At 41.6% G+C, this 26,025-nt stretch overlaps 1 protein-coding gene and 1 pseudogene across 12 annotated transcripts in view; one reads left to right on the forward strand and one right to left on the reverse strand.

Annotated features, from left to right (window-relative positions):
• SH3GL3 (SH3 domain containing GRB2 like 3, endophilin A3) overlaps positions 1-26,025 on the reverse strand; it is a 350,527-nt gene that overhangs the window by 87,254 nt on the left and 237,248 nt on the right. Inside the window, exon 2 of one of the 12 annotated variants that reach the window (XM_084968539.1) lies at positions 5,097-6,283. The exons of the other annotated variants lie outside the window; for them this stretch is intronic. Within the exon in view, the coding sequence (XP_084824665.1) occupies positions 6,251-6,283 (33 nt within the window). The 3' untranslated portion in view covers positions 5,097-6,250. Of the gene's footprint in view, positions 1-5,096; positions 6,284-26,025 lie in introns of those variants that run through there. 12 annotated transcript variants of the gene reach the window in all.
• LOC146401608 (actin-related protein 3 pseudogene) lies at positions 20,603-25,530 on the forward strand (annotated as a pseudogene).

The following is a 26,025-nucleotide window of genomic DNA, read 5'->3' on the forward strand; positions in this document are numbered from 1 at the left end:
TTTTTCCATTATAGTTGGTTTATAGTGTTCTGCCAATTATCTACTGTACAGCAAAGTGACCAAGTCACGCACATATATATATATGTATGCATATACATTCTTTTCCTCACAATATCCTCCATCATGCTCCATCATAAGTGAGTAGATACAGTTCCCAGTGCTACAGAGCAAGATCTCATTGCTTAACCATTCCAAATGCAATAGTTTATATCTATTAACCCCAGATTCCCAGTTCATCTCACTCCCTCCCCCTCCCCCTTGGCAACAAGTCAGTTCTCCATGTCCATGATTTTCTTTTCTGTGGAAAGATTCATTTGTGCCATATATGAGATTCCAAATATAAGTGATATCAGATGATATTTGTCTTTCTCTTTCTGACTTACTTCATTTAGTTTGAGTCTTCAGTTCTATCCATGTTGCTGCAAATGGCATTATTTTGTTCTTTTTTATGGATGAATAGTATTCCATTGTGTATATGTACCACTCCTTCTTAATCCATTCATCTGTTAGTGGACATTTAGGTTATTTCCAGGTCTTGGCTATTATAAATAGTGCTGCAATGACCATATGGGTGCATGCCTTTTTCAAGGAAAGTTTTATCCAGATACATGCCCAAGACTATTGCTGGGCATTGCTGGGTCAACAAAGAGTTTTAAAATTTTCATTTTCTTAGGAAAGGACACTTTTAACTGCTGTTTCATTTTAATAAGGACTTTTTGATACTAAAATTATAGAAAGAACATAATCTTTGAAGTCACGTAAATTCAGATTAGATTAAAAACTCATTTATCCTTCTATATTTCTTACTTTGTTAAGGACCCGGGAACACTTCAAAAGAGGCCAGAAGTCCATATGTGGAGCGGGAAAGCTGGTGTGACCAGACACACTAGGCATTCCCCCAGCACTATCTCTACTTGTAATCCTTTAGGTGGCGCTGTAGAGGAGGTACTGTCTACAAAGAGTAAAGAGTATGGCCTAAGGCTCAGACACTGGGGTGCCTGTGCCCACAGGCATCCCTTCATTCAATCTGCTTTCTTCTTTTTCTTTTTTGCTCCTCAATCTGCTGATTGGTCAGTACTCTTTTGGGAAAGCCTAAATGCCACAGTCCTGTCTGGTGGTGGCCACGCTCTAAGTAGTCCTTCCCAGAGCCAGGGAAAGGATTAATTGATTGCTTCCCTCTTTTCACTTTGGCAGCCAGGAAGCTCAACATCAAATTTGAGAACCAACAATAGCAACTCCATGGACCTTCTTACATGTGTATTTACATGTAAATATATTCCCACAGACCTCCACACACCTTGACTTTACCACAATGTATTTATATTTTCTCTGATCATGATTCATTTTTCTTTTTCACATTTTACTTTTTAAATTTTTTATTAACTGCTTCAAATTCCATGTGGTACAAGAGAATTATAAATAATATACCCCCCCAAATTTTGAGTTAAAGTTAGAAAATTTGCCAAAGCAAACATGATGTCTTTTACATAATAAACTGCAAGGCAAAAATCATTTATGCCACCAGATGAAGCATTAGAAGCTAAGCTAAGTTTTTTTTTTTTTTCCCTAAAAGATATAATATAGTGGGCCATCAGCTTAATTTAAAATTCACACAGCTTCTAAACAATACGAGGCACTTTTCTTTTCCATGAACAAAGCCGTTTTATTCATATGTGAATAAAGCAGAGATTCTTTCTATTCTATCTACATGAAGCAATTCTGCATTTCTATACAAAATGAGGTATTTTGCACCAGGCAGAGCCATATTACAGAATTGCTGTGCATTCTGGATGAAGTTGCCTGATTGCACATGCATTAATAACAAAAAGCACTTTGTATTACCAAATAAGAAGCAAAAAAATCCTTAATCCATCCATGACACTCTCCTCTGTTTCTCCTCCAACACAAGGCGTTGATGGGCAAACCCATACATTAATGCATTCACTTCAAACCTAGCACTGGGCATGCTCCATAAGGATGGAGAAAGTGTGTGGGCCCCAAATGAAAAGACTTAATAAAAGAAATGTGAAACTCCATACCAAGTATTTTTCAGCACTGTTTATGGCTGAATTTTTTCCAAAGGTTATAATATTAAATAGATTTTGTGAAGTTGGGGGTAGGAGGTGGGACCTAGACAGGAATTTCTCCAAAGTGATTGCAAATTTCTTCAAGGCAGTGAAGGACAGTTTCTACTTATTCTAGGGTTAAATCTCTGAATTATTCATATTTCAGGATAATTATAAAAATAGCATATTCTTTAAAGAACTTGGATTTCTTCTCCAAAAGTTGAAATCATCTTAAAAGTATAAATATAGTAATTTAATAGGAACACTGACCAACCTATTAAGTTTAAGAACCAATATTTATTGGATAAAATTGGATTTGAAATATGAAGTCTTAAAAACAAAATTCTTCATTACTCCCACTACTGAGCAACAAATTACCAAGAAGTTCTGATCTCCTAGAGTTCCCGTCGTGGCATAGTGGTTCCCAGGCTAGAGGTTGAACCACAGCTGCAGCTGCCAGCCTACACCACTGCCACAGCCATGCTGGATCCGAGCCTCGTCTGCAGCTTACACGACAGCTCATAGCAACGCTGGATCTTTAACCCACTGAGCGAGGCCAGGGATCAAAGCTGCATTCTCATGGATCCTAGTCAGGTTCATTAGCCACTGAGCCATGAAAGGAACTCCAGGGTATTTGTTTTTAAGTATACTAAAATGCTTGATGTATATTTTATTTTTATTTATTTATTTATTTTGCTTTTTAGGGCCGTTCCCGCAGCATATGGAGGTTCCCAGGCTAGGGGTTGAATTGGAGCTACAGCTGCCAGCCTACTCCACAGCCACAGCAACCGGGATCTGAGCTGTGTCTGTGACCTGCACCACAGCTCACGGCAACACTGCATCCTTAACCTACAGAGTGAGGCCAGGGATCAAATCCACAACCTCATGGTTCCTAGTCAGATTCATTTCCACTGTGCCATGACGGGAACTCCTCGATGGATATTTTAAAAACATTCATTCCATAAAGGCTCACCAAGTGCTTAATCCCCAAGAACACCCTGAGGAAGGCGCCCTTGCAATAGCCTGTCTCCTACCTTTGCCCCTCTAAAGTCCATTCTCCTAGGAGCAATGGGAATGATCTTAATATTTAAGTGCCACCTTGCCCCTCCAATACTCTAGAACCCTGCAGTGGCTCTTCTTTTCACTCAAAGTCCTTACAGTAAAGGTCCACAGGAATAGCCTCCCATCCTCCCTGACCATCCGTCTCCCCCTTACTCATTCTACTCTAGCCACTCTCCTCCCTGGTCCTCAAACACCTCAAGCAGGATCCTGCCCTAAGACCTTAACACAGGCTGTTCCCTCTGCCTAGCACACATTTCCAGCAGGTATCTGCACAGCCAACTTCCCTGAGTCAAGTCTTTGCTCAAACGTCACCTTTCCAAAGAGATCTACACAGACCATCCCACTTAAAATTGCAACTGCCCCATGTCCTACCTCTCCTTCCCCAATCCATCTTCCCTTTGTTCTGCATTTTTTCCCATAGCCCTTATCACTTTTGAACTTACCATACAATATACGCATTAGTCTTGTATAGATACACCTCAAGCACCTAGAAAACTGAGTACATAGCATGTCCTCAATACATGTTTCAAATGAATGAATACCTTGAAGATCTAAAATGAATCACTGAAAAAGAAATTAAAACTAATAAGAAATATTAGCAAAGGTCATTAGTTAAAACTATACAAAACAGATTTTTCAAATCTCTATAATAACCAGTCAGGAAAATTACATATATTTAAGAAGGAGAATTATTAATATAAATAAGACCCATTATGATAAATAGATAAGAGCAGAGCTGTGATGCTCCCCAGCCTCAGTCACTCCTAAAAGTTCTTGATCTCTGAAGGAGAAGGGGTTTGAAAAGACATGCATTAGAAACACACAGGAGAACAGGGCCAATTCTCACCAGCAATAAATATGAAGTCCTTTGAATATTTAGGAAGAATTTGCCAAACCTATACTGAAATAAAAACCTACATATTTTTTACTGAGGGGCAGAAAAGAATTCAAAAGTAAATGACAAGAGATAAGTGGGAAGATACAAAAATTCTAAATAAGCTGTTTGTCCACAGATAAATTTTTAACACAACCCAAACAACAGTTCTTACATTAATATTTTGAGAAAATTGACAATGAGATACTAAAACTAATCTTGAAAATAAAAATGTAACAAAACTAAAAGTGCCTGAATCAATAGAAAGAACAATGACCAAAACAGAAAATTCAAGAACAGAAACAATGCATGGGATCTAATTTTACAATACAAGCAGCATTTAAGAGCAACAGGAAGAGGTCAAATTATGTAGTAAACTTCCTAACCATATTAATGACATTGAGGAAATGTTTTTTAAAAAACACTGCTAAAGAAGATCTGGTACATATACACAATAGAATATTACTTGGCCATAAAGAATAATGAAATAATACCATTTGCAGCAACATGGACGGCCTAGAGATTATCATACTAAGTGAAGTCAGATAAAGAAAAACATATCATATGATATCACTTATATGTGGAATCTTTAAAAATGACACAAATGAACTTACAAACAGAAATAGACACTTAGACATAGGAAAAAAAAACTTATGAAGGAGTTCCCATTGTGGCTCAGTGGTAAAGAACCCTACCAGTATCCATGAGGATGAGGGTTTGATCCCTGGCCTCTCTCAGTGGGTTAAGGATCCAGTGTTGCCGTGAGCTGTGTGTTGGTCACAGACATAGCTCAGATCTCATGTTGCTGGGGCTGCGGTGTAGGCCAGTAGCTGCAGCTCCAGTTCAACCCCTAGCCTGGGAACCTCCATATGCCACGGGTAGGGCCCCAAACAAACAAACAAACAAAACCCTATGGTTACCAAAGGGGAAAGGTGGAGGGGAGAGATGGATTGGGAGTTTGGAACTGGCATATACACACTATTGTACATGGAATGGATGGTCAATGAGAAACTGCTATATAGAACAGGGAACTCTATTAAATATTCTATGGTAACCTACTTGGGAAAGAATCTGAAAAAGAATGGGTATGCATATACATATAACTAAATCACTTTTATTGTACATCAGATATTAACACAACATTGTAATTCAATTATACTTCAGTAAATGTTTTTAATGAAAAAAAGATTACTATAACTATAGCTTAAATTTCTCTGTAGCAGGCAGTCTGATAGCATTTTATCCACAGTAGAATCTCTTTCAAAACTGAAGTCAATCCTCTCAAACCCTGCCACTGCTTCATCAACTAAATTGTGTAATATTATAGACCCTTTTTTCTAATGTCAACAGCCTTCACAGCATCTTCACCAGGAGTAGATTACATCTCAAGAAAGCCTTTTCTATCATCCGTAAGAAGCAACTCCTCATCCATTCAAATTTCATCAGGAGATGTCAACAATTCAGTCACATCTTCGGGTTCCACTTCTAATATCAGTTCTCTTGCTGTTTCTACCAACTACACATCTGCAGGTACTTCCTCCACTGAAGTCTTGAATCCTTCCCGTGTCGTCCATGAGGGATGGAATCCACTGCTTCCAAACTCCTATTGATGTTGATATTTTTGCCCCTTCCCATATTTTTAATGGCTTGTAGAATGATGAATCCTTTCCAGAAATTTTTCAATTGACTTTGACCAGAAGCTTCAAAGAAATCACAATTGATGGCAGCTGTAGCCTTGTGAAAAGTTATTTCTTAAACATTAAGACTTGAAAGTCTAAATTACTTCTTGAGAATGGATATTGTCTTAGCAGGCGCAAAACATGATCTTGTACATCATCAGTGCTCTTGGGTGACCAGGTGCAGTGTCAATGAGCCATACTATTTTGAATGTAATCTTTTTACTGAGCAAAAGATTTTAATAGTGGGCTTAAAATGTTCATTCAGCCATGTTGCAAACAGATGTGATGTCATCCAGGCTTTGTTGTCCCATTTCTAGCAAAGTAGATTTAGCAAAATCCTTAAGGGCCCAAGGATATTCAGAATGTGAATAAGCACTGGCTTCAACTTCAAGTCATCAGCTGCATTAGCTCCTAACAAAAGAGTTTGAAGCTTGGAAGCCAGGAATTGACTTTTCCTCTCTAGCTATGAAAAGTCCTAGATACCATCTTCTTCCAGTAGAAGGCTGTTTCGTCTACATTGAAAAATCTTCTGGATAATTTGCTTAGGTCTTCTGGATAATTTTTATAGCTTATTTCAGCACTTGCTGGTTCAGCTTGCACTTCTATGTTATGGATGCCAGAGGAGAGGGAGAAAGATGGGAGAATGGTAGGTCAATGGAGAAGTCAGAACACATGCATTTAATGATTAGGTTTGCAGTCTTACATGGGTGCAATTCATGGCGCCTCAAAACAATTCCAATGGTAACATTAAAGGTCACTGATTACAGGTCACCATAACAACTATAATAATAATGAAAAGTTTGAAATATTGCCAGAATTACCAAAATATGACATAAAGACACAGACTGAACAAACACTGTTGGAAAAATGGCAGTGAAAGACTTGCTTGATGCAAGGTTCCCATAAACTTTTAATTTGTAAACAAACAACAACAACAAAACACAGTATCCGCAAAGCACGATAAAGCAAGGTATGTCTCTACTGTGTTTATTAATTGAAGTATAGTTGTTTTTCAATGTTGTGTTAGTTTCAGGTTTCTGTACAGTGACTGTTACACACACACATACACACACACACACACACACACACACACACATATATATATGCTTTTTCAGATTCTTTTTCCCTTAGAGATTATTACAAAATATTGGGTATAGTTCCTTATACTATAGGGTAAGCCATTGCTGGTTATCTATTTTATATATAGTAGTGTGCACATGTTAATCCCAAACTCCTAATTTATCCCTTCCCCCACCTTTCCCCTTAGATAACCGTAAATTTGTTTTCTATGTCTGTGGGTCTATTTCTATTTTGTAAATAAGTTCATCTGTATCCTTTTTATTGTAGATTCCACATATAAGTGATATTATATGATATTTGTTTTTGTCTGTCTGTCTTCACTTAGTATGATAATCTCTAGGTCCACCCATGTTGCTGCAAATGGCATTATTTCATTCTTTTTATGGCTGAGTACTATTCCATCACATATATAATGGAATATTATAGACAGATAGATAGATAATCATATCTTCTTTATTTATTCATCTGTCAATGAACATTTAGGTACCTCCATGTCTTGTTCTACTGTAAATAGTGCTGCAAAATATGTCTTATTTAATTAGAATTTCTTGTGGTATATGGCCAGGAGTGGGATTGCAGGATCATATGGTAGTTCTATATTTAGTTTTTTAAGGAACTTCCTTACTGTTCCCCACAGTTGCTGCACCAATTTACATCCCTATCAGCAATATAGGAGGCTTTTCTCCACACCCTCTTCAGTATTTATTATTTGTAGACTTTTTAATGACAGCCATTCTGACTGGAGTAAGGTGATGCCTCACTGTAGTTTTGATTTGCATTTCTCTAATTAGTAGCAAAACATTGCAGAACATTTTTTTTCACATGCTTGATGGCCATCTGTATGTATTCTTTGGAGAAATTTTTATTTAGATCTTCTGTCCATTTTTTTGATTGAGTTCCTTGGGGAGTTTTTTGATATTGAGCTATATGAGCTGTTTATATATTTTGGAAATTAATCCCTTGTCAGTCGCTTTGTTTGCAAATATTTTCTCCCGTTCTGTAGGCTGTCTTTTCATTTTGTGTATGGTTTCCTTTGCTGTGCAAAAGCTTTTAACTTTAATTAGATTCCATTTGTTTATTTTTTTTTATTTCCATTACTCTAGGAGATGAGTCTAAAAAGATATTGCTGTGGGAAACTCCCACTGTGGCTCAGTGGAAATGAACCCGACTAGTATCCATGAGGGATGTGGGTTCAATCCCTGGCCCTGCTCAGAGGGTTAAGAATCTGGCATTGCCATGAGCTAAGGTGTAGGTTGCAGACTTGGCTCAGATCTGGTGTTGCTGTGGCTGTGGTGTAGGCTGGCAGCTGCAGCTCTTATTTGACCCCTAGCCTGAGAACTTCCATGTGCCCCAGATGCGGCCCTAAAAAAAAAAAAAAAAAGATATTACTGCAATTTATGTCAAAGAGTGTTCTGCCTATGTTTTCCTCTACTTTTAGGTTTCACAGAACGTAAAAACACAGAGTTTTATTTAGATAAATTTAATCATTTACTTTCATAAACAGGTTGTTAATTGTGCCACAAACGTTGGTTTTCAAAGAACTGAATAGTTTCTGCCTGTTTTTGATAGGCAAACAGCAGCTTTGGAACAGCAAACAAAAGTCAGGTGAAAACAACAACAAAAAAAGTAATATTTTCTACTCTTAAGGTCACTAATCCAGTTCCTCAAGAGTTGTAAATCTCAAGGACAGGGAGAGGACAAGAAAAATATTCCAAAATTCATGACTATAAATTTTACCAAAGGTTCTTTCTTAGTCTTCTAGAAAGCAGAGCCTATGGCAAGAATGAAGGTGCTGACAATTTATTCCAGAAGTACAAGCCCTGGACTGTGATGGTGAGGAGAGAGGGAGTGAGGCAAGGAAAGATACTAAAGAGTATGCAATAAAGTGTGTGACTGTGCTGACACCTTCAAAGTAAGCCAGGAAGACAGTGGGTCACCCACCCGGAAGGTGTGTTTGCTCGGTACTTAAACCTTTCTCAGAAAGGGCTGCAAGAACAAACTGGACCTCAGAGTAGTCCACATACAGGATAAAGAAAGGGAAACTTATCGGCCCAGCTCCCTCCTCTCAGCTCCCACTGGTTCAAGTTCATCACAGGGTCATCAACAACCCCACACTTCTCGGTTTCACCATCCAGCCCTTAGTAGACACTCAAGAAGCCAGGCCCTGCGCCCACTGTGTGCTCTTGTACCCAAGATCCAAGTGGAGGGCACTTGATAGGACTCGGCATGTGGGGCCCGAAGGACACATCAGACCAGGCTTCACCTGTGAACCCCAGCCCACCCTGAGAGCTCAGCAGGTAGCAGCCATGTGCTCAGGGAGGAGAGGCTCAAAGGGAGGCAGCAGGGTGAGAATCTCTATGAGATGCTCTGGTTGGGGTTCATTATAGGAGCTTTCAAGAAATAAAGCTCAGTCCAATTGCTTTCACACATTTGACAATTGCTTATCAGCAATTTCTGCCTCATTCCTTCATCCATTCTTATGTACGTAATGAGTGGCGACCATGATCCAGCTCCCATCTGTGCTAGGTCCCAGCAAAACAATAAGACAATTCCAGTCCTCACGAGATCCAAATCTATTCAAGGAAACATGTGTCATTGACTAAATAAATGTTTACTGACTGCCTAGCTCATGTGCTAGACACTCTTGGAGGCCTGGAGTCTCAGTGATTAACAGCCAATAAAATGATCACAGAATGGTAAACAATGAGAACTATACCAATTAGCCTTTTTTTTTTTTTTTTTGCTTTGTAGGGCCAGACCAGCAGCACATGGAAGTTCCCAAGCCAGGGTTGAATGGGAGTTACAGCTGCCAGCCTGTACCACAGCAACAGCAATGCCAGATCTGAGCCATATCTGCAACCTACATCACAGCTCACAGAAACACCGGATCCTCAACCCACTGAGCAGGGCCAGGGATCGAACCTGCATCCTCATGGATACTAGTTTCCACTGGACCACATCGGGAACTTCCAGAACTATACCAATTATAGCCCTGAGTTAATTAATAGTAGTATTTTAACTAGTCCATAATGCAACTTGAGTCAAGTATCAAACAAATAAACAACAATTATACAACACAGCAGGGCCTGGGCATGGAATGAGGACATCTGGAAAAAAAAAAATATATGGAAAATGGAACTAGAACCTAGGAGCTTGGCGAGTCCCTGATATTTTGCAAGATGTGTTATTTTAGGAAAAGGTGCCAGTGTCCTGAAAAACCAACATATGAACTTGGACAGGATACCACTGAAAGGAATGAGGTAGGGAAGTCCTATTGACTGTTGATGTGGCAGCCACTTGACACCAGTGAAGGGCCCACTGCACAGCTCAGATAGAATCATTCTGGAAGGAGAACCCACATTCTCAGTTCAGGACTGAATCTCCAACCAGTTACATGGAGCTTGACTACATTTTGGCTCCCAATATTTTATAGGGGGCCACAGGTGGCCACAGTCTCTGATTTGGGGTGTGATAAAGAAATAAACTCCTGGTGTTAATGCTGTGTATGAATATAATGATTATAATAAGGTATAATGATAGTAGTAACCTTTGCAGGTATTTTATATCATATGTTTCATCTACTTTTTAAGAAGTTTTAAACCTTGTAAGAATCATACACATTGAACATGTAACTATACTTTAAAATATCTAAGAGAAATTAACAGAATGTATAAATAATATCATTGGCAGGACTTAATTGGTGAATTTTTTTAATTAAGCACTATTCAAAGAGCAAGAGGGATGAGTGCTTTTTACCTTAACACAAATAATACTAGATATACAGATAAATTTACAAGATTTACAAGTTGTTTTTAAAAGCTTATAGTAGAATCAGTTTTTATATTTATGATTTTAATGAATTAAATATTGGATGAAATACAGGCATACCACAGAGATGCTGTGGGTTCAGTTCCAGATCACCACAATAAAGAGAATATCACAATAAAGCAAGTCACACAAATGTTTTGGTATCCCAGTGCATGTAAAAGCTATGTTTGCACCATGCTGTAGTCTACAAAGCATGCGACACTATTAAGTCTAAAAAACAATATACATGCCTTAGTTTAAAAATATGAAACCAAAGAAACAAATCAACTACAGTAGTAACATGAGAGATCACTGTAACAAATATGATAACAATGAAATAAAACTGAAATGTTGTAAGAATTACCAAATGTGGCATAGAGACATGCAGTGTGCAAATGCTGTTGAAAAAAATGGAGCCGACAGACATGCTCAATGCAGGGTTGACGCAAACCTGCAATTTGTAGAAAATGCAGTATCTACCAAGTGTAATAAAATGAACAATGCATTGATCATCATAAATTGCCCTCTCTGAGTCCTCAGACATCAATAACCAAGGGACAAGAAAGATACAATAGACCAAGTTTGTACAAAATGCTGTAAGAACACTGACGATGGAACAATCAACCTTTTAGGGGGCACAGGCGTGCAGGAAACAGAGGCAAAAATTCCTAAAGCAGAAGGTGATGTTTCAACATAATCTTGAACAATGAGAAGGAAAACACCAGGTTTTCCTGGTGGAGGGAGACTAAAGGGAAGCATATATTCGCAGAGAAGATGATGGGCATGGTCCACTGGGGGTAGAACCTGCGAGTGGTTCTGAATGGCTAGAGCTGGGTTAACAGACATGGGTACAGGAGGGGTGGGCCTGGCAGCAGTGGGAACCAGTAAAGGTTTATCAGGAGGGTGCTCTGAAGGATTCTTGTAGGGCATGACATAATCAGATGTGTGCTTTAGGAAGATCCTTCTGGCAAGGTTTGGAAGATGGCCTGGAGGGGGAGAAGAGGTGGGGGTATAAGCAATACATGCCCTCTCCCAAAGCAGTGATGGTGGGTACAGAGAAGAGTTAACAGGTCTTAGACGGTCGGGAAGTAAAATCTATAGAATGTGGGCCCTGAAGAGAAGTGGGGGTGGAGTGTGTGCCCAGAAATGTTGAACACAAATAATGAATAGAATAATGGCAACAATAACAAAATGTGTCATTTAGTAGAAGTTAGCAGGTGTTGAGCCCTTTGCCAAGAGTTTTGCCTTTATGATCCAATTTCACCCTCACCTCCTCAATCCTTTAAGGCTGGTAATGTTTCTTTTCCTCATTTCGCAAATGAGGAAACCAAGACACAGGGAGGTTAGCTGACTTGCCCGAGCTCACCCTACTACTCAGGCAAGGAGGCAGGACTGAAACCTGAGTGATCAGGCTCCAGAGTTCTCTGCCCAAAGATGAAGGATGGTTTCATGGTTTCCAGCAACTGCAGTGATGCAAAGGTTTGAGTCGGGGGAAGAAAGTACAATTTTGGACAAAAATGTAACAAGCATGTAGGGCTTCTAGACAGAGATGTCTAAGAAGGCAGACTGTAGCTCAAGAGAAATGTCAAGAGGCAAAAAATCCAGATTTGGGAATTATCAGTAGGAGTTCTGCAAAACTGTTCACCCCAGGGAGAGCCAGGAGAACCAGAGCAAGGCCTGGGACCTCCCCCACATACACACACCAACCCCAGGTCAGAGACACAAGAACTCAGCCTTCCCAGCTGTCCCTCCCGCACCCAGCATCTGGGGAAGGAGCACCTAGATGCACAAGAGGGTAGAGGAACCTCAGAGCCTGAGTACAGCCCCTCTCCACTCGGCACCCAGGATCCTGCCTCCAGCCAACGGCAGAAGACAGGCTAGCTCATGGTTTCACAAAAGAGTTTTAAATTTTGAGCATAGCAGGGAAGCTTTGGCTCTAACCAAGGTATCTTCAGAGTCCTACTGTGCAGTAGGAAAGAAGTATTTATTGGCAAAAATAAAACCAATTCCCATGTTTGTACAGAGCTGAGACCTCTGTACAAATAAGACAAATATGAAAGACCTTCAGCCGGCAAGTTCTCCATGCCCACCCTCATTCCACCTGCTCCATTGACTAAGCACATCAGAAACCAGCCCCAGGGGCCCTGACCAGAGCCCCTCCAATGGCTGAGCTGAGTACTCCTATTCCACCTAATGCCCATAACCTGGAATATCTGTGGTCAGCCTCGGGCTGCAGACCCACCCTACGCCTGGTGCTTGTGTTCAGTATGCAAGACAGGGCTTCTGCCTTAGCTTCCACCACTCCGCTGTACTGCCAAGGCCAAAGTCATCACAACCCACCAGAGAGTTATAGACCACCATGCTAAAGGAGAATCCCACAACCCAGCCTGACCCCCAGGCCCCAGGCCCACCGTTCCCCACCTGCCCACCCCAGAAGTTCCAGCAAGTAATAGTCAAGACCACATGGGTGTAACCACATTGGGTGGCGGGGGAGAGGGGGGCATTTAGAGATTGGAGAGTGGATGCAACAGGATCAGAGGAATAGTAAGTTTCAGAGCAGAAGCTGATAGGACAGAATTTAAGATTTCAGGGTGAAGCAGTGAGTGATGCCAGAGTCTCCAGTCTGGCTGCAGGAATGGGGGGAGGTAATGGGGGAGATGAAAGTTGCCAGTGTGGAGAAGGGCCAGGAACACATCCACCGAGCTACTGACCCATCCAAAACAAAGCTGGCACGTCATGGTGCCAAGGCCAGGAAGAGGATAATTGAATCTTGACTCAGAGGAGAAGGGACCGTAAGGATGGGTGAGTGCTTCTTTTTGGGTTCTTTTAACATCTATTTTGGAAAATTTGGAACATATCACAAAAGTAGGTAGAATGCTGTAATGAGCCACCATGTAACCATAGCCCAGTTTCAACAACTGTTGAAATGTAGCCCATCTCATCTCACCAGGATCCCCTCCTGGTACCAGCCCCTCTGCCCCCTACCCCCAACCATTGATTATTTTAAAGCAAATTCCAGATATCATATAATTTCATTTGCAAATAATCAAGTATGTATGTATCTCTAAGAAGTAAGCACTCTCCATCTTTTCACTATTACCTGAAATAATGTTCACACCTAAAAATACTTAATAACTCCTCCTTAGTACCACCTGACATCCACCCGGGAAACATAGTTCCCCAATAGACTTGTGCTGTTTTACAGATGGTTTGCTTGAGATGCGGTGCAAATAAGGCCCACATGTTCGTTGGACTGATCTGTTTCTGTCTTAGTTTGATTTCCCCCAAGGTTTCAAGGCAACGATTTAAGTGCAAACTGTTTATCTGGGATGCAATGGCAGGAAAACTGGCGGAAGAATAGGGAAATGAGCCCGGGAAGGGAAGAAAGCCAACAAAGGGTACACACCAGTAGGGACAAACAGAGCACAGTTCCTCTGGAGGTCTCTGGAGAACAGTGTGGGGCACTCCTGGGCATTACCCCAACCCTGGGAGATGGGGCAGAAGCTGGGGTATTTATCCACCTTCCCTGTCCATCACTGACTGAGGATGGCTTCCAGCGGCATGGACTCTCCAGGCCATTAATTCTCTGGCAAGCTGCTCTGCCTGCCGTGCATAATCTTGCAGACAGAATAAAAGCCTTCAGGCAGAGAGTCACCAGAGTTCCCAGCATGTAAGTCATAGATGTGGAAGTGGAATGAACATAGGCTTCAACAGACTCTGCCCCGTCCAATAAAAGTTTCTTTCATCTGGAGTTCTGTTCGTGGCGCAGCAGAAACAAATCCGACTAGGAATCATGAAGTTGCAGGTTTGATCCCTGGCCTCGCTCAGTGGGCTAAGGATCCTGCATTGCTGTGAGCTGTGGTGTAGGTCACAGACGTGGCTTGGATCCTGTGTTGCTGTGGCTGTGTTGTAGGCAGGCAGGTGTAGCTCCAATTCGACCCCTAACCTGGGAACCTCCATTTGCCACGAGTGCAGCCCTAAAGAGCAAAAAATAAAAGTTTCTTTCATCTACATGGCCCTCCCTGTCTTATTTTTTTGCGTGTCCTCTGTCCTTTAGAATTTCCACATTATAGATTTGGTGGATTTCATTTCCAAGGTATTATTTACTATCCTCCCCCTCTTCAGTATTTACTGTAAACAAAATAGAGATTGATCATATCCCAAATCTCTCTCTTAACAGGAATACCTATGGGTGATGCCATGACCTTCCAATTGCATCTCATCACAAAGTAAGGACCCCAACAATCAAAAGTTTGTCTAACTTGAAACAAGCTTTTCTCCCTTTTCATTGGTTGGCTTTGTTCCTTAATTCAGCATATTACCAAGCAGGCCAACTTCTTTTAAATGCTGTGGAAGCTGAGCAAATATGAAGGAGACAAGTCAGGCCTATGCCATCCAAAGGCATTGCTGGAAATTTTCAAGCAGAGTTTGCTTGTGTTTGCTTAGAACTGAAGGCATCATTTAGTCTCCCACACCTTAGGGCACCTTTCAAATACCAGGCTCCCTTTGAAACCATCTCCCACAGTGCAAGCACCACATGTACGTCTCTGACTTTGAATTTTGGATGTGTGAATCTGCTTACACTTTGTTTCAACGAATTCCAAAGCAGAAAGATGTGCAGATCCTCTCAGTCTTATCTATCCCATTTCACAAGAAAAATCTTCCTTACTTCCTTATGTGCATTGTAATACACATAGAACACATGCTAAAGAAACAGGCTAAGGCTCTTGCAGAAATGCTAAAATTAAATTCAGAGAACGATCTAGTTCAAAGCAATACTTCGTACAATATCGACAGGTTGAAAATCTTCAGCTCTTTATGTCTGGTAAAGAACCCCATTGTACTTTGTTTAAGAATCCAAGGTCATTCCATCAAACTTCCTCCAGACTGGAGTCCATATTGTTAATCCACTCACTTAAACACTGACCGAGGCGCTCAGGGAGGGTGTCAGCCTCTGCTGGGAAGGAGTTTCACTTTATCTCTCTGTGTTGCCTATTCTTTCAACATCATCCCAGAGCTTCTTAAAGGCATCAGAGTTTATTCAAAACACTGTGACTCCACATGTGTGGGGGGCTTTTTCTCTGCCCTACAACCAGTTTTCTAATTCTCCAACACCAACTGAGTGTCCTACAATTCAATTCTGACTCATTGCCTGGAGTTGGTACCGAACTCCACAGATTTAAAGGCTCCATCCCACAAGACTGCCCTCACTTCAGGGGCCCGTCCCAAGTATCTGGTCCCCAGGTTATCCACACATCTGTCTGACTTGGCTACAAAGTTACGAGTTCCCACAATCTCCTCCTTAGGTTTGATAGCTTTCTAGACAAGCTTAAAGAATTCAGGAGAGCACTAAATGAACTTATTCACAGAACAGAAACAGACTCACAGACTTTGAAACAAACAAACAAATGGTTACCAAAGGAGACAGGTGGAGGGGAGGGATGGACTGGGGGTTTGGGATTGGCATACGCACACTGTGGTATGTAGAATGAAAGGCCAACTGAGACCTGCTGTATATATAGCACAGAGAATTCCACTTAATATTCTGTGATAGTCTATATGGGGAAAGAATCTGAAAGAGAATGGAGGTGTGTATAACTGAATCATTTTGTTGTACAACAGAAGTTATCACAACATGGTAAATCAACTATACCTCAATTAAACTTTAAAACATGAAAAAAAGGAGTTTCTACTGTAGCTCAGTGTTAATGAACCGGACTAGTATCCATGAGGATGCGGGTTCCTGGCCTTGCTTAGTGGGTTGGGTTAAGGATCCAGTGTTGCCGTGAGCTGTGGTGTAGGTTGCAGCCGGCAGCTGCAGCTCCCATTTGACCTCCAGTCTGAGAACTTCCATATGCGTGGGTGCAGCCCTAAGAAACAAAAAATAAAATAAAATAACCCTCCTGCATTGTTGGTGGAAATGTAAATTGGTACAACTGCTATGGAAAACAGTATGGAGGTACCTTAGAAAACTATACATAGAACTACCATATGACCCAGCAAAACCACTCTTGGGCATATATCCAGAAAAAAACTTTCCTTTAAAAAAGACACATGCACCCGCATGTTCATTTCAGCACTATTCACAATAGCCAAGACATGGAAACAACCTAAATGTCCATCGACAGATGATTGGATTAGGAAGATGTGGTATAAATACACAATGGAATACTACTCAGCCATAAAAAAGAACAAAATAATGCCATCTGCAGCAATATGGATGGAACGAAAGACTCTTATACTGAGTGAAGTAAGTCAGAAAAAGAAAGGCAAATACCATATGATATCACTTATATCTGGAATCTAATATATGACACAAATGAACCTTTCCACAGAAAAGAAAATCAGGCATGGAAAATCCAAAATGGGCATGGAAAACAGACTTGTGTGGCCAAGAGGGAGGGGGAGGGAGTGGGACTGGGAATTTGGGGTTAATAGATGCAAACTATTGCTTTTGGAATGGATAAGCAATGAGATCCTGCCATGTAGCACTGAGAACTATGTCTGGTTACTTGTGATGGAACATGATGATGTGAGACAAAAGAATATATGCATGTAATGTGTCACTGTGTCGCCTTGCTGTGCAGCAGAAAATTGACAAAACACTGTAAATCAGCTATAATGGAAAAAACAAAAATCATTATACAAAGAAATAAATAAAATAAAATAATAAAAAAATGGGAAAAAAGATACAACTTAGGAACAGCCAAATGCAAGAGATGCATAGAGCAAAGAAGCGAGGGGGAGCACAGAGCTTCCGTGCTCTCTCTGGTCACACCACCCTCCCAGCATCTCAAGGTGTTCACCAAATGGAAAGTTCTCTGAACATCTTCTTTTAAGACTTTTTACTGAGGTGTCATCAGGTAGGCACTACAAATTAAATCTCTGTCCACTGATGATTAAGTCAATCCCAACTCTTTCTCTCCTCCCTGGAAGTCAGGGGGTAGGGCTAAAAGTTCCAGGCTGCTAGGCTATCATGCCTTGGTCTTGCTGGTGACCAGCCCCCATCCTAAAGCTATCTAGGGGCGCTGACTCAGCATTGATCTCATTAGCATATAAAAGACACTCTTCACTTAGGAGATCCCAAAGGTTTGGGGAGCTGTGTGTCAAGAACCAGGGACAAAGAACCAGGTGTCAAAGCACCCTTCCCTTCCTCACTAGGCCTATGGTGCATATTTCAAAATTTACAAATAATATTTTTTACCCACAGCATTTACAAGAAAAAAAAAACTTCTATGCCCAGGAGCACCCCCCCCCCCGCCCCCGCAAGTGGCTTCCTCTCCATTTGAGGCTGAGCCATTCTGATGACTCCCAGTGCCCTTCTAGCCTTTATCCATCACTGAGCAGCATATGAGAGTCCCTGCTGTGGCACAACGGGTTCAAGGATTCTGTGCTGCCACCGGTGCTGCTCGGATTCTTCAGTTCCTGGCCCAGGAACTTCCACATGCCTCGGGTGCAGTCATTAAAAAAAAACAAAAAACAAAAAAACACACTTTGGACAGTGCAGTGTGTAGAGTAAAGCCACTGCTAATCAAGCTCCCCTGAACATAACAACAAACCACCACAAAGCATTCATTAATGAGGCATTGTGAAACACAAAACCACAGCAGGAAGGAGGCAGTCTAGCTAGACCCATGGAGAAGGGGAGACCAAATATCCACGCATGGAGACGTCTTGAGGATCCCAACCTCATCCTCTCCCTGAAGTTAGTTCTCCCACAAGGTCATCCATCTCTTCCCAATCTCTCAGCTGATCCCTGTAGGCCAAACAATTCTGTCCCTGACAATCCCATTCCCCCAGCCTGGCAAAAAATGCCCAGGCCCTGAAGACATGTTCAGCTCCCCTTTATCTGTCTAGCTAGGTGGCGGTCTCCTTTAGCCCTAGAGAATTCCCACTAGACTCCACTGACAACGCCTACAACCCTGTCCCACAGGCTGCTCTCTTTCAAATAGGCCTAATTCCCCTGCTTGATTTCACTTGGAAAAGGCACTTCGGTTCAGCCTTCTTCACTTTAAGTGTAAGTGGAGGACCACAGGGGTTAAGTGACTTTTCCAAGATCATGAAGCAGCGTAGATTGAAATCTAAAATGGTTATGCCCTAAGGTTATTGGACCATTCAATATGAAAGGAACATTTTGTTTGTAGTTATGGAAGAGTAATGCAGTTTGCAAGTACATAAAGTTGACCCTAGGCTATCAAACACCAGCTAAGGTCTGGGTAATAGAACAGTTACTATGGGGGGCGCTGCAGAGAGGCTTCAGCCCCATCAAAGGAAGCAGTAAACATCCCAGGAAAGCAAATTGGATGAAAGTGGAAAAGGGGGATGGGACAGGGATGGAGAAATGAAGGTAACAGTAGTTAACCCTAGGTAATGGAAATTAAGTGGTTTAAGCCTTTTTCCTTTAGCTTTGCTGTGCTGCTTGAACTTTCTTCAGTGCAGGTCTTTATCATTATAATTAGGGAAAGTAGACCGATGTGCCTGATTCCTAGAGTCACACAGAGGAACCAACCAGCCTCATTTCCTGGGAGTCATACAAGCTGTAACATCTGCCTGGAGAATGCCATGAGAAGGAACAAAGCATTCCGTAAGCCACGAAACAGACCAGCTCCTGACAAGACACGGGTTGCTAGCACAAGCCATGTTGGACTATTGGGGCCCCCCATTCAATCCCAGTGCCCAGCATTATAGCTTCAGAACTGGCCAGAATCTTCATAAAAAGTCAACTCCGATCTTCTGGGTCAGGGGAGGCAATAACTCATAGTGCCTATATGCTCACTAAAGTCTCCGTTGACCGAAAAAAATATGCACAACTTTAAAGTTGAAAGTTATGTCTTATTCAGTGGACAAAACTGAGGACGTAAGCCTGGGAGGCAGCATCTCAAGTATCCCTGAGAAAACTGCTCCCAGGAGGCAAGGGGGGAGCCAGGATCTACAGGAGTTTTGCAACAAAGGTCATGTAGTGGCAACAAAAGATTACAGTTAATAAAAGAAAACCGGATTATCTCAAGTTAAGGAATTTGGTGCTTTTCTAAGTATGGGAAGATGGAAGAGTCTGGGTTCACTGAAATCACTCTTTTGATATGCACCTCAGCTGTCTGGGGTAAGTATCTGTGTTTTCACATCCTGGGTTTCCTCAGGGCTCATGAGCTTGGCTCACCATAGAGGAGGTGGCTGCAATCACTGATGGCTATGACATTCTTTGTTGGCAGGCAATATTTTATTTCTCATCTCCATAAAAATGAATGATAGCAAGATGTCTGGACAAGATAAAGAGTCCATTTACCATGCACCAGAATTAGAAGGATCTTCCACTGATGGGAAGGAATTCAGGCATATAGTCACTGAGCAGTACACAACAGCCACAGAACCCAAAGCAGCTACAGGGTGAAGCTGAGTATCTGGTTCAGGGAGCACACCCTTTCCACCACAGACATTTTACCTCTGTATACCCACCAAAGTTTCTAGCAAGTAGCAGCCCAATGATTTGCCCTAACAAATTTACTATATATGGCACCACAATGTTCCTGCACATGGAAGTCAAGGGTCTTGAGAAACAAGTGCCTTTTTCTAATTCACAAAGATTACTATATGGGCTAGAAGTGACCCCATCAACAACCTAACTTCACTGGCTGCTCCTCCACAAAACTCAAGGGATTCAATTCAAACCACATAATCAGCCTGGAAACCTCTTTCTATTCAAATCCCTATGTCTCATCAATAACTTTCATTCCTCATCAGCCTGGAAACCTCTTTCTATTCAAATCCCTATGTCTCATCAATAACTTTCATTCCTCATCCGTCCTGAATCCACAGCTCCTAGGGAGCAACCCAGCATGGTGCAGAGATGACCAGACCAACTGCATTCCTGGGGAATCTGGGAACAGTGTCTGCAGGCAGGTATTCATTTTCTCTCAATGAAAGATTGGTCAGAGGTGGCCTCAGATCCTTCAAGTGCCAACATCCATTTGATCACCTGTCAGAAAATGGAAGGTGGGGGAAATAGAAGCTATGTCAGCCAAAGAGAGCTGCCCGAGATGTGCGACCCACCTCGGGTCCCATTGGAGACACCAGCTCGGCCACTGGCCTCAGGGAGTGAGGACAAGGAGGGCACTGTGAGTGAACAGTGCATCACATCCATGAGCCAATACTAGGCTTATTCATGGATAAATAAATAGAAACAACAGTCTGAGGCCTCTGACCAGAATTTGATGCATAAGAGAACAAAATAGTCCCTCGAGGAATGAGAGCAAAGACCTTCTTGCACATAGCTTTACTGCAAGGAAGAGCAGAAGCTGCTTTGGGTCCACAATAGGAAATGGGGGCACATGTCTCCAAAACAGGCCACGTTGAAATAGGAGGCAAATACACCAAACATAATGAACTGAGTAAAGAGACTGCAGAGAAAATAAAAACATCATAGCCCAATTATAGGAAATTCGAGACAGAGAGGAAAGTGCTGAAAAATTGCATGAGTCAATTAGTCACACCCCAAAGGTGGGACAACTGGCCTGGTCATCACAACAAACTGATGTCACAGGGGGAGGGGGGGAACAAAAAGGGGAAAAAATCAGATTTGGGGAACTCTTCTAGAGTATAAGAGATTTTAAAATGACCCAGAAATTCCACTCATAGTATATACCCAAAAAGAATTGAAAAAGTAGTCAAATACCTGTACCTAGTATTGTTTCCTGAATGTTTGTGTCTCGCTACCCCCCAAAACCCATATGTTGAAGCACTAACCCCTCAATGTGATGGTTATTTGGAGGTGGAGTCTCTGGAGGTAGTTACATTTAGGGAAGGTCATGAGAGTGCAGCCCCCATGGTAGGATTGGCATCCTTATAAGATGAAGAAGAATCCAGAGCTCTCTCTTTCTTTTCCAGGTGAGGACACAGCAAGATGACAACCACCTGCAAGCCAAGAAGGCTTTCACCGGGAACGAACTCTACCAGCACCATAATCTTAGACAGCTCAGCCTCCAGAACTGTGAGAACAAATGTCTGTGGTTTAAGCCATCCCGTCTATGGTATCTTCTCATGCAACCCAAGCTGCCTAAGTCAGAGTTTGGTACCAAGAAGTGGGGTGCTGCTGTAACAAATACCTAACAATGTGGAAGCAGCTTTGGAACTGGGTAATGAATGGGTAGAGGCTGAAGGAGTTTTAAGTACATCCCGGAAATATGGGTGTCGGGGTGATTCTGGTGAGAGCTCAGAAAGAAGAGGAGACCTGAAGAGAATGCTTCCATCTTCCTAGAGAATGCCTAGGTAATTATGAACAGAATGTTGGTCAAAATAGGGAGAACAGAGGCCATTCTGGTGAGGCCTTAGGTGGAAATGAGGAACAAGTCACTGGACAGTAGGGAGAATGTGATCCTTGTTATAAAGTGGCAGAAAATGTGGCTGAACTGTGCCCTAGTGTTGTGTGGCAGGTAGAATTTGTAAGCTTAAGAACCTGGATATTTAGCTGAGGAGATTTCTAAGCAAAACGTTGATGGAACAGCTTGTTTCCTCCTGACTATGTAGGAGAGAAGACAGAGATTGATTGAAGAAGGAATTGGTAAGCAAAAAGAAACCAGAACTTAAAGATCTCAGGCTATCCATATTGCAAAAAATAGAAAAAGCTTAGAACGCTAAGGGTGTGATCATCTGAGAAGGTCAGTATGACTGTGAACTATGGACCTAATCAGGCACCTCACCAGAAACAATGCCTGTTTGAACTGAAGGGGACTAAGACAGGAAGGAAAGACTAAATGAAGAAATGTCTTAGATCCTGCAGGACTGAACCATAGAGCTATTTAGCCAGGAACAAGTACTATTCTGCAAGACGAGGGAAGACTGGCTCCAAAGGCAATTCAGAGATGATCAGGGCTGCCTCCGTGGTTTCAAAGTGTGTTAAATGACTTGGCCCTCACTTTCCATTCATCCTCTGAGCCCATGCAATCTCCTCCACTTCAAATCGACCTTTTTTCACTGCCCCAAATGCCCACAAGAGAGCTCAGTGAGCAAATCAACAGCGTATCAAAGGAAAAACATATCCTGGAGTATACCTTCTTTTACTGAAGTCTAGACGGTTTTCCATCCTTGGAGAAGTACTTTAATAAATCCAATAATATTTGTTCCTTAACAATCCACGCTGGTCTTCTGATATTACACTCCTTATTTTGATGACAAGCTTCCAAGAATTTTTCAATTATGGCCATTTCAGCTGATTTGCATTTCCAAAGAATCCCCATCTAAGTCTACCAAGGAGAATAGATATGCCATATTTCTTCAAAATATGCATGTCTGGCAACTCAAAAGGGTACCATCTGGTTCGCATAATTTCTGCATGAAGTTTCTGAAAAGCCTACACAACATATATGATCCACTCCTGCTGCACTAAAAGCCAAAACATTCCATTGCTATTGTACAAACTGACTCAGGTTAACTGAGGCTGAAATTGGCCATGGTCCTTGCAATGATCAACTCCCTTAGAATGCTGCTCACCAATTAAAATATACACATTTAATCGATGTCATGTTAAGAGAAGAAAGATAAACATGAAAATGACGTCACCCTCAAGAATCATTTTTGAGCCCTGGGAAAAGCAAGTAGAGAACTGGCAAGCAAGGCAAGTTGGGACTCTTTCAAAATCAAACAAAGGAGAAGGCGAAATAAAGTCAGAATAATTAAAACAAGAAGGGAACTCTGATGGAAGCAGAGGGGACCCAGTGGTGGGAGCAAGCACTGTTTCCCTAGTGAGGAATGACACTAAGGCACACAGCAAAGTGTCTAACAGCCTATAAACAGAAAATACTATTTCCCCCTCCGAGTAAACACATTGTGGCCATTCTTTGCCAGCACTGTAAACTCTGGATAGAGGAGTTTGGTGGGGTGTGACAGCCGGTGAGACGTTACCAGAGGTGACTCTTGGGTATGAGAGTCTCCTGAATTACAAAGGAAGAATGTATTCCAGAGCAAGTCTCTTCGCAGGTCACCAGGATGAATCAGAATTATTAAGTGATTGGAGATCCTCCAAAAAACACACAACCCCACCGCAGATGCAGACAAAACATTTTTAGTGCTCTGTCCAGGGCTTCAGAAATGCACATACCAGCATACATACATTCCCCAGACTTATAGCTCAGGGCAGAGGTTGGCAACCATTTTCTGTAAAGGACCCAAGAGTAATATTTTGTGTTCCATGCTGTCTCCTATCACAACTATGCCACTCCGCTTCATTTATTTTATAGTGTAAAAGAGGCCATAGGCAGCATGCACAAAAAATGAGCTTAGAGGCGTGTCAATAAAAGTTCATTGATGGACAATGAAATTTAAATTGTATGCAATTATCACGTGTCGTGTAATATTATTCTTGTGATTCTTTTTAGCCATTAAAAAAAATCTAAAAATTATTCTTAGCTCACAGATTACACACACAAAAAAAAACAGGTGATGGGTTATGTGGTTCACAGGCCAGTTTGCCAAGCCCTGATTTAGAGCTTCTGTTTAAAAGAGACTAAACAGGTGACACGTGGTTCAAATGATGATAAAGACACCATGAATTTATGCAAAGATTAAAAATCATGAGGAAGAGACTGGAGGGTAGCAACAGGTTTATCTCGTGCAGTGGTGACAAGTATTGTACTATATTGTCTTGGAATCACACAGCCTGTCATGGAGTCCTTACAAGGCCATCTGCCAGCTGTATCACCTTGGACAAGTTTTACTTAACCTTGCCAAGCTTTAATTCCCTCCTTTGTAAAAAGAAGACTAGTAACTTCTCAATGGAGGTATCATGGGGATGAAATGGGATGCTGCCCTTCAAAGGACTTTGCACATGCAGAATAAAGCTAATTAGCATTATGATTATACTCATTGTAATTAGTTGACTGACTGCAATATATTTTCCAGATATGAAGATAACATTTTCTGGATGTGAAGAAGTTCCAACACCTAACTTCTGAAAGCCAAAGCTTAAAACAAGGTAGGTCCCAGAGTTAAACAAAACTAACACAATAAAAGAAATGTTTAATTTTGGTGCAACACCTCAGTTATATATAGCAGTTATTCAGCTACTGGGAATGTGGAAACCTCCAATTTCTATGAAAGTTATGACCTGAAGTCATGAGAAAAGAATGCAAGCATTAACAGTCATTCAGTCACTCTACAAGCATTTCTAAAGACTTCCAGGACAGCCTGCCTGCCTGGGTTGTGGAAGTGGTAGCCACTGACCAAGCCTGCTGATTTCTGGCTTATTGCTTCTGCTTCCTGGTTCTACCCCCCACTTCTCACAGAGAGGGTGGCTGGCTGTTGAAGGTCAGATAGATCCTGTCATCTCCCACTGCCCATCCCTGGCCCTAAACAGCACTGGGCAGACAGTGACAGCCACAGGAGCAGGTGACAAGGAAGATGGTGAAACGGCTGTCAGCCTGTGTGGTGGACTGTGGCACAGGGTCACATAAGGACCAGCAAAAACGGGTGAGCAAGCTCAAAGGAAGATGATAAAAGGTGTTGATGACCTAGCCTTCTTCATTGGTGATGAAGTGAAAGAAAAACCTTCAGATGTGAAAAAGTGGCCAATCCACCATGGCATAGTTGAAGAATGGGACTTGACGGAAAGGTTTACAGATGAAATGATCTTTAAATATTTAAGAGTAGAATTTGAAGACCATTTTTTTTTTTTGATTGAACCTCCACTGAATACTCCAGAAAACAGAGAATATTCTGGTGAACTAATGTTCCAGGCTTGTACATTCCTGTGCAGGCTGTTGTTATCTTAGCTGCATCCTGAACCTCAAGACAAGTTAGAGGATAGTCTGTTGATTGGCATGGAAACAGTGTCACCCATGCCATCCCTATGACTGAAGGGTATTTGCTTGGCAGCTGTTTTAAGCACATTCCAAATACAGGATGAAATGTAACATATTTTATTCAGCAACTGCTGAGAGACCAAGAAGTAGGAGTCCCTCTGGGAAATCCTTAGAAACTTTTTTTTTTTTTTTGGTCTCGCCAGCGGCATGCACAAGTTCCCAGGCCAGGGATCAAACCCACAACACAGCAGTGACCCAAGCCCTAGCAGTAACAATGCCAGGTCCTTAACCCATTGAGCCACCAGGGAACTCCAATCATTGGAAACTTTAAAGCACTATAGTTATATCTACCCAGATTCATTCGGTAAAATAACTTAACAAGTATGAAACAGATGGATCAAAGCAGATTAAACAGTGTACTGGAATCAATGCTATCCCAAAGGAAGGATTTTCCACTGGTGTTGGTTTTGAGGGATTCTTGGCACCTGAATTTTTAAAACTATTTCATCATCATCATTATTATTTTTATTATTGAAGTATAGTTGATTTACAATGTTTCTTCAAGTGCTGCTGTATAGCAAAGTGACCCAATGACACATTTTTTTTTAATACAGAGTTTGCTGATCCATGCTTTACTTGACCTATCTCAGAAGCTGTAGATGCAGTAA

The sequence above is a fragment of the Sus scrofa genome, chromosome 7 (assembly GCF_054392235.1).
Source record: "Sus scrofa isolate SSC_HxYL_T2T_F1_AM1 chromosome 7, Sscrofa_HxYL_maternal_Yorkshire_Landrace_v2.0, whole genome shotgun sequence".
NCBI lineage: Eukaryota > Metazoa > Chordata > Mammalia > Artiodactyla > Suidae > Sus > Sus scrofa.